Source organism: Pezoporus wallicus, unplaced genomic scaffold (assembly GCF_028554395.1).
Source record: "Pezoporus wallicus isolate ANWC-B61680 ecotype Strahan unplaced genomic scaffold, APGP_CSIRO_Pwel_v1 contig_6401, whole genome shotgun sequence".
NCBI lineage: Eukaryota > Metazoa > Chordata > Aves > Psittaciformes > Psittacidae > Pezoporus > Pezoporus wallicus.
In genome coordinates, this window is record NW_026638608.1 from 2,297,035 (window position 1) to 2,313,113 (window position 16,079).

Here is a 16,079-nt window from a genome sequence, read left to right on the forward strand (position 1 = left end):
CTGGAAGGACGGGTTCTGCCAAGGCTCTGGGGCACTTCACGTCCCTGCTGCCCTGGCTGTGCTGGCAGGAGCCTGGTGGGTTGTTCACAAATGTAGGTTTTATGTGTTTTAATCTGTGCTCTTAGTAAGAGAAAATGTGTCCTCCAGACCACCACCTCGGGGAAGGACTTCTTTGGGTCTCTCTGATCCTGACAGTAGCTATTGCAGTGCAAAGTCAGCTGAAATAATCTGTGTTTCATTATTGCAGTTTGTCTGCAAAGGGGCTGTTCTCCAGAGAGAGCATGTACTTTGGTTATAAGTTATGAACCCAAGTAAAACGTTTCTCCCCCTCCTCTGGGAGGCCTTTCCAAGCCGTGTGTGTACTGTGGTGTGGTGTGAGTTTCAGAAACAGCCTCTGAGACGAGTCCCTTAATCCCCTTCCCCCCATTCCCATGCACTGCCAGCGGCCCCACAACAGACGTGGCAGTCCTTCCATTGCAGTCCTGTCTGCTGGGCTTTGCTGCGGATGCACTGCCCTCTCTGTAGGTAAACAGCAGGCAACTTGAAGGGAGTTATTCCCTTCCTGCTTCCACTTGCTTAGCTCAGGCGTGGGATGAGAGCCACCTGATGGGGGCCAAGGAGACTTGGCAAAAAGGTCTGCAGAGGTGGTGCAGAGGGAGGGAGGGGAAGAGAGAAGATTACGCTAGCTGAAAGGGAGGTGAAGGAAGAGGGATCTCCATCAAAAAGGAGAGAGTGACAACTGAGAGTGAGCAACAGCATAGGAACAGAGGGAGGCTGAGGGGAAGGGGCCCTCTGGATGGTGTCTCTGCTTTGTCAGCTGTCCAGGAGCTGATGAGGTAAAGGGAGGTTTTTGGCAGAGGCTTAGAGAGCACTGTGCTGACTGCCTGGATGTGCTGGTGACTTCTGCTGTATGTGCAGTGAAGGAAAATCAAATTCTCAGTTACACATCCCAGGGTCTCTGCATATGTCTCTGCATGGGCAGAATACAGATAAGTACTTGATCCTGGCTCTCACTGGCTTCTGAGAGAGTGTAGCTGTCTCCTAGCAATCTCCTGCTCCTCTCTGCAGAGGACCCAGCCACGGGCAGCAGCAGCAGGCATTTATCTTGTAAGCACAGCAGCACTCACCTTATGGTCTTTGTTTTCCCTTCCCTGCAGTTCATGGCGCAGGGGAAAGCCGGGAGCAGCTCCCCTCCATCCACAGCCTCCAAGCCTGGCAGTCAGCTGGACACCATGCTGGGAAGCCTGCAGTCTGATCTGAACAAACTGGGTGTAGCTACAGTTGCCAAAGGTGTCTGTGGAGCCTGCAAGAAGCCTATTGCTGGGCAGGTGAGTTGAAGGTGCTGTCTCATTGCTGGATCTTGGGCTGCAGCTGGGAGTAATGGGGAGGGCTGTTTCGTGAGGCTGAAGAGACTGGAGATGCTGGAGAAACTGAAGTACTCTATTTATCCACTGGCTAGGTACGCTGTAAGCTCCTCCAGTGACCTCTACCCTGCCCTTGAGGGACTGCCCTCTCCTGAGATGATAGGTAATTCAGTTTTCATGCTACCCCAGTCCAGGGCTCACTTGAGTAGTAGAACTTGTCATTCTTGCTGATCTCCAGCTGGTATCTTGTCGTGTGGTCTAAGGGAGAGTGAGATGGAGTTGTCCTTCATAATTTGTCTTCCCAACAGGTTGTTACAGCCATGGGGAAAACCTGGCACCCTGAGCACTTTGTCTGCACCCACTGCCAGGAGGAGATTGGGTCACGAAACTTCTTTGAGCGGGATGGTCAGCCCTACTGTGAGAAGGACTATCACAACCTCTTCTCCCCTCGCTGCTACTACTGCAATGGGCCGATCCTTGATGTGAGTTCCTTGAGGAGATTAAGGGTGCTGGCAAGGTGCTGCAGGCCTGGGTGGTAAAAACTCCACTCCACCAATGTGTCCTGGGTTCAAGATTTTGTTTGGGGACTTACTTTTTCCCTTTACCCTGGCTCTGAAAGGGAACAACTTGTCTCAGTCCAGTTCTTACACCAGTGAGAGGAGTTAATCCCTCTTACCTTCACTGAAGTTCCTTCAGAACCCCACATCATTCTAGTAATGATTTTGTCTCTTGGTAGCCTGTAGTAACAGGCACCAGTGCTATAAGAGCTGGATGGGGCCCTGTATAAGGGAGGAAGCAGAGCCTAAGATCCTTTTAGGGTAAAAAAAGTGTGCAGTGGGGAAAGCCTGAATGAGCCAGAGGCAGGGGAGAACTGACTCAGCTCTCTAAAGGACAGTCTGTTTTAATGCATACTCTTGTCAGCACCACCATTCTTCCCCCCCCCCTTCCCCCCAAGCCCCTCCTTACTCACCTCCAAGCTGAAGCCATCATTTACACAACTTACACTTTATGTCTTCTTCTGAACAGAAAGTGGTGACGGCTTTGGACAGGACATGGCACCCGGAACACTTTTTCTGTGCCCAGTGTGGAGCTTTCTTTGGACCTGAAGGTATTGCTGGTTTATGTAAGGGGAAAACAATGTCCTCCTTGAACTCAGACAAGTGTGTAAAGCAGAGCTGCTATTAGGGGACAGCCTGAGAGATGACAGGGGAACTACTGAAGATGGAAGTCCCAGGGGCTATAGCTGTTTATGGGGAAAAGATGCTCCCAGTAATCTTTTCTCCCTGGGGGAGGAAGAGTATGCATGTGCCTGTGTGCACATGGGACAGGAAGGGCAGCAGAATGAGGAACTCGCTGTGTGTGTTAGCCGGGGGAGGATGATCCTACCCACACCGGCTACCCCTCAGAGCTTGGCTGGCCATAGGTAGAGGTGAGGAACTGATGCACTGTGCCTCTTTTCTTCTTTGGCAGGATTTCATGAGAAGGATGGCAAAGCCTATTGCCGCAAGGACTACTTTGATATGTTTGCTCCCAAGTGTGGAGGCTGTGCCCGGGCTATCCTGGAAAACTACATCTCTGCCTTGAACACCCTGTGGCACCCTGAATGCTTTGTCTGTCGGGTAAGAAACACAAGGTCTTTTGCTGCTGCTGTATGACCCTTCTCATTTCCACCCTGCAGGCATCTGGTCCCTTACCAGGAAGAGGCGACTGGGGTAGTGAAGGACAGACAGCCCCACAAGATAAAAACATGTCAGCAACCAAACACCTTCTTGTTCCTCTGCCTGTTTATGTTAAACTTTCTTACTGTTTTGCTCTTTCTGTCCCCAGCTGGAATTACGGGCTTCTGCAGCAGCTCACAGATAAACAGAGACATTTTCTGTGACCTTTAAATAATTATAAGCTAAGCTTCTCTCTAAGCACTTGCCTCAGCAATCAGATTCTGAGGATCTTCCTCCCATGCTCCATCTGACAATGTAAACTAATGAGACTGACCTTGCTCAGACAAACATGCAAGTCCGTGAAATAGTGGCAGGCTCCATACAACAGGCATAATAAACAGGAATACTGCAGATTAAATGTTTGGCACTCTTTCAGAGAGCACTGCAAATATTAACTCTTACAGGCCCCAAGAGATGGGCAAAATCAACCAGTGTTTCCTAGGGTAGGAAAGAAGGGCAGAGACCAGAACAAGCAGCCAGAACCATGAGCTGCTGAGACCTGGTGTGATGCTCAAAGCAGACTGTCACCATGCTGCTGGGACTGTCTGTGACCCCTGTGGTGGTGTGCAGAGGGTGGAGGCAGAAAACTGCAGTCCTGACTGTGGGGCTGGGGAGGGCTGTGCCTTTTTGTGCAGAGATTGAGATTTCTGTCAAGCAGTTTTGCTTTTCTTTCCCCTGCTGCCACACAGCCTCTACTAGTGGGGCCAGCACCGATATCTTCCAGGACATGAGATGTGATTCTCTTCCTGATTTTGCTAAAGCAGAACAGACTTTTCAACTGTCCTAACTGAGGGAGGAAGCTGCTTATTGAACTAATTGTCAGCATTAGAAAAGTCTGGGGCTTGCTGCAGGCAAACTGCATTCATCCCAGTACTGTGAATGTTCAGCTATCCATGGCTCTGCAGGCTGTTTGCTGGACTCCTGTGTTGTACACATTAGGACCTGGCTCTGTGTGATACTCTGTCCTCTCCTTGGGGAAGAGGATAGTGGTGGGGCTCAGCAAAACCAGGATTCTGGAAATGTGGCTTCTCCTCTGGGCCTTGCTGCTGGTACATTTGGTAAATCTGGCAGCATCCTCAACTGTTACCCACTCCCTGCTGCCTCAGTTTCTCACTTGTACAAGGAGTGGAGTCTCCCCAGCCCTGTGGGGATGATGGATGCTCCTGTTGCAAGTTTTGAAGTGTAGCATCCTCAGCTGCCTGGCACTGGGTGAGGAGCTCTGGGCACTAATAAGCACATAGCTGGTGTATCCTCTTCTCATCTGCTCAATATCATTAGCACCGTAGAACTAAGTTTCTCCCAGTAGCAGTGTGTGTGTACCTGGTGGAGATGTTTCAGGTTTGATGATCCTGCAGTGTTCCTGTCTAATGACAGCCATTCCAGAGACATCATTTGTAAAGATTAACTCTGCCTCATTTTCTCAGCTGGAACCAGTCCCACATTCATCAGAATTCTGCTCCATTAAAGTCTCTGTTGGTCCCTGCTTCTCCTGCCATTATGGGGAAGCTGGAGTGGGATTAAAAAATAAAACAGAAAAATCCCAGTGTAACAAAACCCAGCAGGGAAAGGTGCTGCAGTGTTTCCCATCTCAGGGGAAGGAGTGTTCTCCTTTCTCCTGCCTGGACACGCCTGGTAGCTCATCTGTAGCATTTTCCTTGCAGAAGTGAAACGAGCTAGGGGAAGGTGCGTGGTGAATGCCCTTGCTTGTGGCTGTAACTGCCTGTCAGCCTTTCCTTGGAAAATCTTGATGGACAGGGTTTGGCTCTTTGGATAACGGGACAATGCTGAAAGGCAGCAGTTCACCTTGGCCACAGTACAGCTAGGCTGTGCCACGGAGCAGAGGAGGCTTGAGGAGCTGCCTGCATCCCCAGTTACACAATCTTTCCCCTTGTGCTTTATCCTCCTGCAGGAATGTTTCACACCATTCATCAATGGCAGCTTCTTCGAGCATGACGGGCAGCCCTACTGCGAGGTGCATTACCACGAGCGCCGCGGCTCGCTCTGCTCCGGTTGCCAGAAGCCTATCACAGGACGCTGCATCACTGCTATGGGCAAGAAATTTCACCCCGAACACTTTGTCTGTGCCTTCTGCCTCAAGCAGCTCAACAAAGGAACCTTCAAAGAACAGAACGACAAGCCCTACTGCCAGAACTGCTTTCTCAAGCTCTTCTGTTAGAGGCATCATAGACGGGCGCTAAGCATCTTTCTGCCACCCCCTTGGCAGTTCTATCTCTCTGAACATTACTGTGATTTAGAAACCTGACCAGGCAGGGGAGGAGGGTGGGGTGGGGGTGGGTGGGAGTGCTTTCTGCTGCTATGAGAGGCAGTAGATCCAGAGATGAGACGGACCATTAAACTGGAAATGCCCTTGCTGTGTCTCAGTAGAGAGAGGCCGAGATCCCTCATTATGGTGTGAGTCTGCGTGTGTGACTGACAGCTGAGCTTAGCTCAAGGGCTCCAACAGGGAGATTTTACCCAGCCCCCTCCTGGCAGAAGGAGTCTTTGCCAGTACATTTCAGCCTGTGTCAGCTTCCTGAGCAAATGGTGACGCTTGCAGACAGCACAGCCCTCTGCTTTGACACCTTTCTCAGGCTTTAGTCTGCGTGCATGCAGGCTGAGCAATAGCACAGCGAGGGCACCCTGTGATCTCAGTGACACCCTCAGATCTCTGCTCACTAGAGCCAAGGGGGGTGTGTGACTTACTGAGATCAGAGCATCAGCACAGGCAGCCAAGACCCTGCAAGGGTCTCTCCAGTTCCATTACACTGTAAGGAGATGATACCACTTATTTCTTTTTTAAAGAGGAATCAAGGTGTTACTGTGTGGGGTGTTTGTTTTGTTTTCTTTCCCCCCCCTAGTTTGTTATTCCCTGCCTTTTCTCAACACACTGGAGCAGGAGGTGGAGTAAGCCCCAGCCATCCCTTAGCACTGATGTGCGCTCCTGTGGGTGACATCCTATGCCAGACACCTCTGTCAGCACCCAGGCTTGCTCAGGGCATCTGCTCCCATTGCCTGCTGCTTCCAGGAGGAAGCATCATCATCCCTGCTTTAAAAGCAGGAGCAGACAGGTTAGAGCACAGCCTTTTTCACCCATCCCTGTCACGAGTGTGTGACGTGTGTGTGTTTATCTGGCCTGAAACTCTCCCCTATCAGGGCCTGAAACCATCACAAGAGCAGGGAGAAGTGGAGGGTTTAAGAAGCCAGGAAAAAAAAGATCCAGACTTTATATCCTTTCTTCTTCCTCTCTTTTGCTAATGAGACTTGTCAGCCCCATGGTATTTTCCTTTCCTGTGCTCTTGTTAAACATGTTCTACTGAGAGATGCTAGAGCAATAACCTTTTATACTGACTGTTACTGGTATAACACGTCCCTTGGGTCAGGTGTGTGTGACACACTTGGGGTTTTACTATCCAACCAAATACTGTATCCTGTCTTTGATAAGAATTGTAGATTTCTACACTGATTTTGAATTCATATCTAATTTACTTTTAATCCTCTTATATGGAAATTGATTTTGAAGTGATTTTAAGAAAGCAACTTTTATATCAAGCTGTGCTGGTCTAGGCAGTGTGCCAGTTGTGCTGGTTACTGCATCTGTAACCTCAATGCTTTGTTAAGCCTAACTAACATTCAGTAGTTTCTTTTTATTGCGGGTTGGGAGGGGCTGGAATCTTATGGGGAAGGGAATGTGACTTGTATGGGTTTTTTTCTCCTAGCACAGGCAGGTGAACTGTGAATAGCTCCCACCCCCAGTCACCTGAAAGTGTGTGTTTTGGGGTTCATTGCAACCTGTAAACTGCTGTATTTGAATCGCCTGCCATTCTTCCAAAGCCCAGCTTCCATTAGAGTGAGTCTTAATACGATGCTGCAGGGGGGAAGAGCTCAGACCTTTGCCCTTGGTTTCTCCCCTTCAGCCCCTGGAAACCAGAGCAGGGCTGACTGGGAAAGGGCTTCCTTTTGTGCCTAAGGAGAAGACATTGGGAGAGACAGACTCTCTTCCTGACTAGCTGTGTAACTTCGGGCCAGTCACTAAACCTTACCGTGCCTCTGTTTCCCCACCTGTAAAATGGGGGCAGTTTAGCCTGGATTTGTGAGGTGGTTGTGAGGCTTAGTTCACGTTTGCTGAAGCACTTTTAGGTCTCTGGCTGGAGGGGGCTATGAAAAGTGAAGTATTAGGTTGAAATACCCGATGGTGTTCTGTGGTACCAGCTTGGTGGGTGCATTTAGGGGTCTGGGGGGAACTGTGTCAGAAACCAGCCCAACCTTAGGCTAGAAGCTGCAGGTCACTGCCCTGTGTAACCTTCCACAGTGCTTCACTGTCCAGCTCAGGTCACTGAAACTGGTTTTGACGTTTCCCCACACAAATGAACCTCAGTCTGTGCTTTGAGACTGAGGGAAGCTGCGGAACCCTTAGTGCCAATGCTGCATCAGCTGGGGAGGGTTTGCAGGGCAAGAAACCTGACACATTTGTCTTTCCATTTCTGAAGTGGGTTTGACTTCCAATGTTTCTAAGTTGCATGAGTTTATCTCACCGAAAAGGTCAACTGCCTTCAGCCCTGCTGAGAGGACAGAGCTGGTGTCGGGGGGGGGGGGGGGGGCAGAGAGGGGCGAGAAGATGTTTCTGGCACTACCACTTGTGTGAGACCTGCAAACTGTGTAACCGTGTGCCTCAGTTTCCCTGTCCGGGGAGTCTTTAACCTACCTCACTGCCAGTTGAGGCTTGTGTTAAGGGATGCATCTGGCATGCGTGGAAAGCCCTGGGTGCCACGGGGGGTGCCGGTGGTGCACAGTGCCAAACGGGAGGCTCATCTGTTGTGAGTGCTTAACAGTGTTGAACACTCACCTCCAGAGCAAGGTGTTGAGCCTGTCCTGGATTTACCTGGTTTCTGACGTGCTGCGATGCTACACGGGTGCTACTTTGCCAAATATAATGAATTCTGGTGGCTGTTGCCACCGCTGTGGGTGTCCAGAATGGCCTGACATTTGATTTTGGGATGCAGTTTTAGGGCAGCGTAGCCATGGCACTGCACCAGCAGCCAGGGAGGAGGGCATGTTGCAGCCCCCGCACCAAGTGCAGCCCCTGGGGCCGGTCCTTCACAGCACGTCGGGGCCGGGCTGGGGGTGCTCCGCTGGGTCTGTGGTTATTTGATGTCTTTTCTCCCCTGTAAACATCTAACTTTGCTTTTTTTTTTTTTTCCATTTAAAATTCTTGCAGTTATACTAATAAAATTGGTACCATTATTCTCACCTGTGTGCTGTGGTGGTTTCTAACTTGTAGGAAGCCGGGAACAAAGCGGGTCGTCTTAAGGGATGCTGTAGTGCGGTGTAGATGCGCTCCTCCAGCCCCCAGGGGGCGCACTGCGCCGAGCCGCGCGGCCTCCTGCACGGCGAGCGGCGGCCCGCCCTGATTGACAGGCGGAGGGCAGCCAATGGGCTGAGCGGAGGCTGCTCCGCGGCTCGCTGCGATTGGCCACAAGCCGCGGTATAAAAGGAGGTGGGCCCGCCTTGCGGCCTTTCTTTCCCGGAGCCCTCGTGGAGGTGGGTGCGCGGCGTGGCGGCTCCCGTGGGCCCGGGCCGGGCCGGGAGCGTAGCCGGGTGGTATCCGGGGTGTAGCCGGGCCCTACCGGGAGCGGCTCCAGAGCGCACCCTTGGTCCTGGGCGGGGGTCGGGTGTTGGGGGAAGCGCGGAGCCCTGGGGTGGAGGCGGCGGGAAGGAAGGGTGCGGACGCGCCTGAGCCGCGCTTCTCCTTGGCAGGTCTCAGCTCGTCTTTAAACCCACTGGGCGATCCTTGGAGCACCGCCGCGATGCCCAGGGAAGACAGGGCTACCTGGAAATCCAACTACTTTATGAAAATCATCGTGAGTGTCGGCGCGGCCCTGGCGCTGTGCGGGCTGAGGGACTGCCCGGGGGTTATCCTGAATAAAAGGGGGGGTGCCTTAGTTTGGTTGTTTGGAAAGCGTTTACGTGGTAATAGGAGGTGCTTAGGACTGCCCAGGTCAGACTGGTTTGAGACTGCTGTGAGAATTGGCCCTGACAGTTGCAGAGATAACTTGTTTAGGGATCTGATTAGATAGCTGAGAGAAAGGTGCAGCCTTGTGCCCCCAGCGTCAGTGGGAGCCCAGCACTCTCAAACTTGACAGATTCTGGTTTTACATTTTAACGTGTTGAGGTTTTGATGCTGCTCTGTGCACTGGTCCAGATTGTATAGTGACAGTGTTTCTCTTGCTATAGCAACTCCTGGATGATTACCCAAAATGTTTCATTGTGGGAGCAGACAATGTGGGATCCAAGCAGATGCAGCAAATCCGCATGTCACTGCGTGGGAAGGCTGTGGTGCTGATGGGGAAGAACACGATGATGCGCAAAGCTATTCGTGGTCATCTGGAGAATAACCCTGCCTTGGAAAAGTGGGTAACAGTGTGCTTCTGGATCCCCTGTCTGGGAGGAGAGGGTGTTGTCTGAGAAGCAGAACTGAAGGCTGTCATCTTTCCTTCAGGCTGCTGCCTCACATCCGGGGGAACGTGGGCTTTGTCTTCACCAAGGAGGATCTGACTGAGATCCGGGACATGCTGCTGGCTAACAAGGTAGGGGAGATCAGCCCTCACTGCGCCTCTGGGCTGGCAGATAGGGAATTAAAATAGAACTGAGTCTTTGGGGGATGCCTGCTTGACAGAAGCCCTCAGGGCTTGGGAACTAGGCTCCTGCAGCCTTAGCCAAACTGTTAAAGTTCAGCTGCCTCCTGTGTGCGTGCCTGGGTGCTGTCCATCCTAGAGGAACTTCAGGAAGGAGTAGATGCCATTGCACCACATCTGAGAGGTGAGCATATTTCCAGCTTCTCATTTCCCCTTTTTCCAGGTGCCAGCTGCTGCCCGTGCTGGTGCTATTGCTCCTTGTGATGTGACTGTGCCGGCCCAGAACACTGGTCTTGGACCTGAGAAGACCTCCTTTTTCCAGGCCTTGGGCATCACCACGAAGATTTCCAGAGGAACCATTGAAATTCTGGTTAGTGAGCAGTGCACTGCTGTTGTTGAAGCTCTGCCTTGGCTCGAGGGCCCCAGTTGTGGCAGCTGAGGGGGGTCAAAGATCAAAGCTCCCATTAGGGCTGAAAATAGTGTATCAGTATCTGCTGTGCGTTGGCAGCATGAAGGAGGATGTAGTGCAGGGGGGATTTAAGTTCTCTCTCTGGACTAGATGACCTTTGAAGGTCTCTTCCAACCCAAACTATTCTGTGATCTTGGCTGTGTAGGTAGGCTCTGCTGGAGGAGCACGATGCAGGCAGGGCACTGCCTTTCTCCCAGCTGAGATGTACCTCCTTGTATGTCTCGGGCTTTCTCATCTTGTGGAGCTGAACTCTGAGCCTGCTTTTGTTGTGCTCATTTGTTCCTTCACTTTCATCTCGTGCTGTTGGAAATGTACATCCTGTTGCATTGATGTGCCTGAATTTCTTTGCACACACTCACTCTTTTTCCCTTTATTTTCTCAGAGCGATGTGCAGCTCATCAAGACTGGAGACAAAGTGGGTGCCAGCGAAGCCACCCTGCTGAACATGCTGAACATCTCCCCCTTCTCTTTCGGGTTGGTGATCCAGCAGGTCTTTGACAATGGCAGCATTTACAATCCTGAAGTGCTGGACATCACCGAGGATACCTTGCACAAGCGCTTCCTGGAGGTGGGTGCCACAACCCAGATCTGCTGTATTCTGCTGCTCTGCCTCACTGCTCTGGCAGTCAAGTGTCACGTCTGGTGTGCTGTGCAAGCTTCTGCAGAGCTGGGAGCGATCCCTGCTGCCCTGCAAAAACAGTCCATCAGGGAGTACCTTCTGTAGGCTTTTTCAGCTGAAACTTCTTCAGAAAAGCCATTTAAATCTTGATGCTTGTCTAATGTCACTGGAGCTTTGTTACTTGTGTGCCTTGCACGCTATCTGTCATTATGATGGCAGTGTAGAAATGTGTTTTTTAGTCCAGGTTGCTTCTCGGAGCATGGAAACATGAGTCTCTCCTCACAGGGTGTTCGTAATGTTGCCAGCGTCTGCCTGCAAATTGGGTACCCGACCATTGCTTCTGTGCCCCACTCCATTGTCAATGGGTACAAGCGGGTCCTGGCTGTGGCGGTGGAGACGGACTACACCTTCCCTCTGGCTGAAAAGGTAACGGCTTCAGGAGGTGTTAAAGGCAGCCAGGCACTTGGAAACACTTCACCTGGCCTGGTTTGAAAGGACACAGACCTGCCTGTGCGCAAGGGACCTGTCCTAAAAAGGGGCGCGTGCTTCCATATGTTGCATATAGACGGTGGGAAGCTGGATTCCGTGGCGTTCCTTCCTCCCTGAGGCTGATAGGCTGGAGTGCAGCTGAGATATCCGATTCCTTATACCTGGCAGTGATAAGTGCATCCGTTTCACTGCTGGCCAGCTTGCACTCATTGCCTTTATGATTACAAAGGTTCAATCACTCAGAATGTTTGTTTCCTTTGAAGTTTACCTTTCCCCTCTCTTTTGCAGGTGAAGGCCTTCCTGGCTGACCCCTCTGCCTTCGTGGCAGCCGTCCCTGTGGTAGCTGAGGCAGCTGCCCCCGCTGCTGCTGCTGCTGCTCCGGCCAAAGAGGCGGTGAAGGAGGAGTCGGAGGAGTCCGACGAGGACATGGGCTTTGGGCTGTTTGACTGACAGCCGCGCCGCCCGCCCGCCCGCGTCACACGTGGTCCACCCCCAGAAATAAAGAGCTGTTTTACACCTTCCCGTGTGCCGCCGCCCTGCTCTCTCCTCACCGGGGGCTTGGGGGAGGCGTCACCCGGGTGCGGGCCTCAGCAGGGGGTGCGTGCGGGGCCATGGAGGCGCCGCTCCCCGGGGCTCGGTGCCGCTGTGCGGAGGGGCCGGGCCGGGCAGCGCCATCGCCATGGAGACGGCCCCGCCCCGGCCGGCTTTGCGCGGCCTGCACCGGAAGCCGCGACAGCTTCCGGGGTCGCAGGCGGCGCCATGGCGGCCGACACGCAGGTGAGTTCGGGACGGGCCCGCGGTGGCCGGTGACGGCAGAGGGGAGGGGGTGAGGTGAGATCTCATCTCCGCCCGGTGCCGCCGCCGCTCCCGCTCCGCAGCGCTCCCTCGGGCCGTCTGTGGGGCCCGGCGCGGCGCCCGCGGCACAGGGGGGATGTGGCAGCCGGCCCGGGCGCGGGGAGGCCGCGCTGGCCGCTGGAGCCACGCTCACGGAGCCCGCACCGGCGGCGGGGCGGGGGGAGCGCGGGCCGGGGCGGCCGCGGCCCGAAGGGAAGCAGGGGATGGCGGCTGAAGGGCCTCGGCCGCTCCTCGAGTGAGTCCCCGGTAGACCCCCGGCACCCGCTGCCTCGTGTGCGGTTGCCGGTCCCGCGCTCCGCCCCCCGCCAGCTCCCGGTGCCCCTGCGGGTGCCGGCAGCGCCGTCCCGACCGCCGGAGGCCGAGCACTGTCCCCGGTCGGAGCCGCGGAGCGGGGCCTGCTGGGCAGTGGCTGCTCCGGAGGGTCCTGGGCTGCCCGGCAGCGGCCCGGCGGGCTCTCGCCTGCAGCTCCCTCCGTGCGTTAGGTTGGGACGTTCCCGAGGTACCGAGGTTCTCGGGATCAGGTCAGTACTGGTACAAACGCGGTGTTTACTCTCTGTTTGTTTGCGCCCTCCCTTTGTAACACGTGTACATCCACGTCCTAATAAAAACTTAATGGGGTGAAGCCTGTCCCAGCGCCCCTTCCACAGAGAATGGGGAGTTGCAGTTTGTGCCGTTCATGTAGGTCACTGAGGTGGTTAGGAAGTCCCATAGTGTTCTGCGTAACGCATATGTTTGATACCCAGACTGGTTGGGATAATTTTAACGTGTGTTTCATGTCTGCACATCTCCCTGCCTGCGACAAAGCAGCGCGAGTGAGTAATGGAGCTGGGGTTGAGTTTGCATCTGCTGACCTGACAGAAATGAAAGGCTTGAAGGAAGATGAGCTCCTTGATGGTGCCATGTCCTGTCAGTTCTGGTGGTGAGGACGCTGGGCATTCTGCACCACCCCCTGCAGAGGTGCAGCCCTGCTTCCTGCCGGTTCTCAAGGAGAGCTGGGGCTGTGCAGCGGTCGCAGAGGCAGGGAGGTGTGGGCAGCCTAAGTCCCGGTTTGCTGCACAGCGTTACCTCTCCTGTGTGTCAGCGGAAAGGCTTCACTGGAAGCAGGAAGCAGCTCTGGAGGAAGGTGGAGGCAATCTCCATTTCCCAGTTGCCAGGTTTCCTGTGCTTGGAACTCGACTCATGGCAAAGCTGGTGAAGTTTTGCCTCACGAGGGAAGGAACAGCTTTGGTGGGTTTCTGAAGGCGTGCTCCTCTGCTGCCCTTCCTGAACATGCTGATTACTCACATAGAAAGTTGCTCAGTTTAAGAGCTGAATTTTAAAAGCCTTTGCTGGAGAGCTGTGTTTTGGGTTATGGAAATGCAGGAAGGTGGCGGGTGCAGGCCTTGGCTGAGCACTGTTCAGCCCACACTGTTCTTATCCTGTATACCCTGCAAACCTTGGAATGTCAAGGAGTTGGTTTGAGGAGTTCATGGAGCCGTTTTGCTCAGGTAACCTTGGCCACTGCTGACAGTGCATGGAAGGGGTTGAGAGCGAGGCACAAGTTGTAATGTGGTGAGTTCAGTTTCCAGAATCCCTGTGATGAGGGTGTTAGATGAGAGCAGTTTGTTCCTTTGCTGGGCCTGAGCACACAATGTCCCAGCTGACAGCCCAAAACCACAGATCAGTTGTTCAGGATGGGCAGTTGGAAGTCCCCCATGGTGGGTGTGTGGGCCTTACTGCACTGAAAACCACCTTTGCATTCTTGAAGTGCTTTACAGGTCCTGTACTTTGGGCTATTGGTCTTACCTCTTGCTCTGTCTTACTTTCAGAGGGGTAAGTGTATCCTATGGAGCGTAAGTGCCATGACAGAGACACAGGTTAGCAAACAGGAAGCAGTGGTCCATTGCCTGAAGGGGAAGGTTTCCATCGTGCACGATGTACAGTGACCCTTTCCTCATCAGATCAGACCGTGGGTGCTCACATTTGGTCACTGGGAGGTCCCAGGTTCTGCGGGCCCTGGTGTTGTGCTCTGTGTGCTGCTGTTGAGGGCAGTCTGATGCTTTGTCCTCTGTGTGTGGTTTTAGATTTCTGACACACTGAAGCGGTTTGCAGTAAAGGTGACCACAGCCAGCGTGAAGGAGCGGAGGGAGATCCTCGGCGAGCTGGGCAAATGCATTTCTGGGAAAGGTAAAAGCTTTGGGGCACTGTTCTGGTTGCCAGGGTGGATAAGAACATTCAGGTGCTCTGTTTCCAAGCCTGTGTGGAATCATAGAATCGTAGAATGGTTTGGGTTGGAACGGACCTTAAGATCATCAAGTTCCAACCCCCCTGCCAGGCAGGGACACCTCACACTAAACCATGGCACCCAAGGCCTCGTCCAGCCTGGCCTTGAACACTGCCAGGGATGGAGCATTCACAACCTCCCTGGGCAACCCATTCCAGTGCCTCAGCACCCTAACAGGAAAGAATTTCCTCCTTATATCCAATCTAAACTTCCTCTGTTTCAGTTTGAACCCGTTACCCCTTGTCCTGTCACTACAGTAAACATGAGGGGTAGCTACTTGAGGAGGGGGCTGGTAGCATTTGGGGTCTGTGCTTTCTCACAGTGTTAGGTCTGAGCTTGGGGTTTGTGAGTAGCACAGGACTGCAGTTACTGGCACGTGTGCATTTTCCCGTTAGCAGTTGTAGCATCGTGTGTGTTAGTTTTTCATTACCCTATCAGTTACCTGTTTCTCTCCTGACTCATTTTTTAACGATTCGTGGAATATTTATGCACACACGTATGTGTAATGTGGAGTGAGAGTGCGGAAGATTTCGGATGTTCAGTATCATATGCGATATAGTCAGACATTCAGGTAACAGCTGAAGCACATTTGTAGAAATCTTCTTTCTTTTCTTTTCTGGGCTGCCTCTGGAATTTCGTGCTCCAGTTCTGCCATTGGTTTTTAAAATACACATGAAATACATTAAAAAGAGAGAAATTCTACTGTGATCCTCGCAAGCGGTTTCGTAGATGCGAGCAGTTCACTGGTTTCACTTGTGAAGTGAATCACGTTTGTGTTAAAGATAAGGAGCTTTATGAAGAATTAGATTAATGAAGAAATATCCATTCTGTTCCAGATCTTCCAGAGGGAGCAGTAAAAGGCCTTTGCAAACTCTTCTGCCTTACCCTGCATCGATACCGGTGAGTGTGTTGATGTGGAAAAGCTGTATTATTTAGTCTGTCAGTAGTAGTTAGACAGTATGGAGCATTTGAAAGTGTTAGCGTAGAGTGGCACATGGGTGTGTATGACACTGGAAGATGCCATCTAGTCATTGGGCTCTCAAGCTAGGTTTGACATTAAGAAGTTCTATGACACTTCCCTTGTGTTTCACCTTTGATTGTGAAATTAAAACTTCCACCCCGTGGTTCAGTGTGCAAGGATGAATGCCTGTGTCCTTGTGATGGAGGACTAAGGTGTCTTTTAGATGGACACTTTTAGATTGGATTAAATCATGGCCTGTTGTAGAGGAGCTGTTCAGAACCTGTGTTTTGTACTGCAGCCTTGCCAGAGGGCCTTGGCATGACTTCTGTCAGTTGAGGAAGGAAGGGAATGGAGCTTTCTGCCAGAAACTTCTCCACTTGGAACAGCAAAGATGAAATAACTGTTAGCTGGACTGCTGAAACGAGAAGGCAGAACCTTATATGTGATGCAGAGGTCGTAACACGTGCGATGCTGGCAGGATTTGTCATGGTCACTGAGGTCTGTTTCTCATTCTAGCGATGCAGCGTCCCGCAGAGCCCTGCAGCTGGCGCTTCAGCAGCTCGCAGAGTCCCAGCCAGAGGCAACAGCAAAAAACCTGCTGCAGTCACTTCAGTCTTCAGGGATCGGTGGCAAGGCTGGAGTGCCCAGGTGCTGCACCAGTTGCTCTGTGTGGAGGCAGTTCTGAGTTGCTGGTAGTTGTTCTTGTGTT

The 16,079-nt window shown here is 52.6% G+C and overlaps 3 protein-coding genes across 3 annotated transcripts in view; all 3 read left to right on the plus strand.

The window, feature by feature from the left end:
• PXN (paxillin) overlaps positions 1–6,711 on the plus strand; it is a 45,089-nt gene extending 38,378 nt beyond the window's left edge. Inside the window, exons 7-11 of the mRNA XM_057411500.1 lie at positions 1,158–1,328; positions 1,673–1,846; positions 2,391–2,472; positions 2,835–2,983; positions 4,992–6,711. Coding sequence (XP_057267483.1) covers positions 1,158–1,328; positions 1,673–1,846; positions 2,391–2,472; positions 2,835–2,983; positions 4,992–5,258 — 843 coding nt within the window. The 3' untranslated portion in view covers positions 5,259–6,711. The remainder of the gene's footprint in view (positions 1–1,157; positions 1,329–1,672; positions 1,847–2,390; positions 2,473–2,834; positions 2,984–4,991) is intronic.
• Positions 6,712–8,595: 1,884 nt separating this feature from the next.
• Positions 8,596–11,750, plus strand: RPLP0 (ribosomal protein lateral stalk subunit P0). Its single transcript, XM_057411502.1, has 8 exons — positions 8,596–8,620; positions 8,837–8,940; positions 9,314–9,489; positions 9,579–9,666; positions 9,938–10,084; positions 10,566–10,751; positions 11,088–11,228; positions 11,580–11,750. Exons 2-8 carry the CDS (start codon positions 8,887–8,889, stop codon positions 11,739–11,741), a joined length of 954 nt encoding a protein of 317 aa, XP_057267485.1. The 5' UTR covers positions 8,596–8,620; positions 8,837–8,886; the 3' UTR covers positions 11,742–11,750.
• A 217-nt stretch (positions 11,751–11,967) lies between these two features.
• Positions 11,968–16,079, plus strand: part of GCN1 (GCN1 activator of EIF2AK4) — a 42,471-nt gene continuing 38,359 nt past the window's right edge. Inside the window, exons 1-4 of the mRNA XM_057411505.1 lie at positions 11,968–12,068; positions 14,210–14,312; positions 15,246–15,309; positions 15,887–16,018. Coding sequence (XP_057267488.1) covers positions 12,051–12,068; positions 14,210–14,312; positions 15,246–15,309; positions 15,887–16,018 — 317 coding nt within the window. The 5' untranslated portion in view covers positions 11,968–12,050. The remainder of the gene's footprint in view (positions 12,069–14,209; positions 14,313–15,245; positions 15,310–15,886; positions 16,019–16,079) is intronic.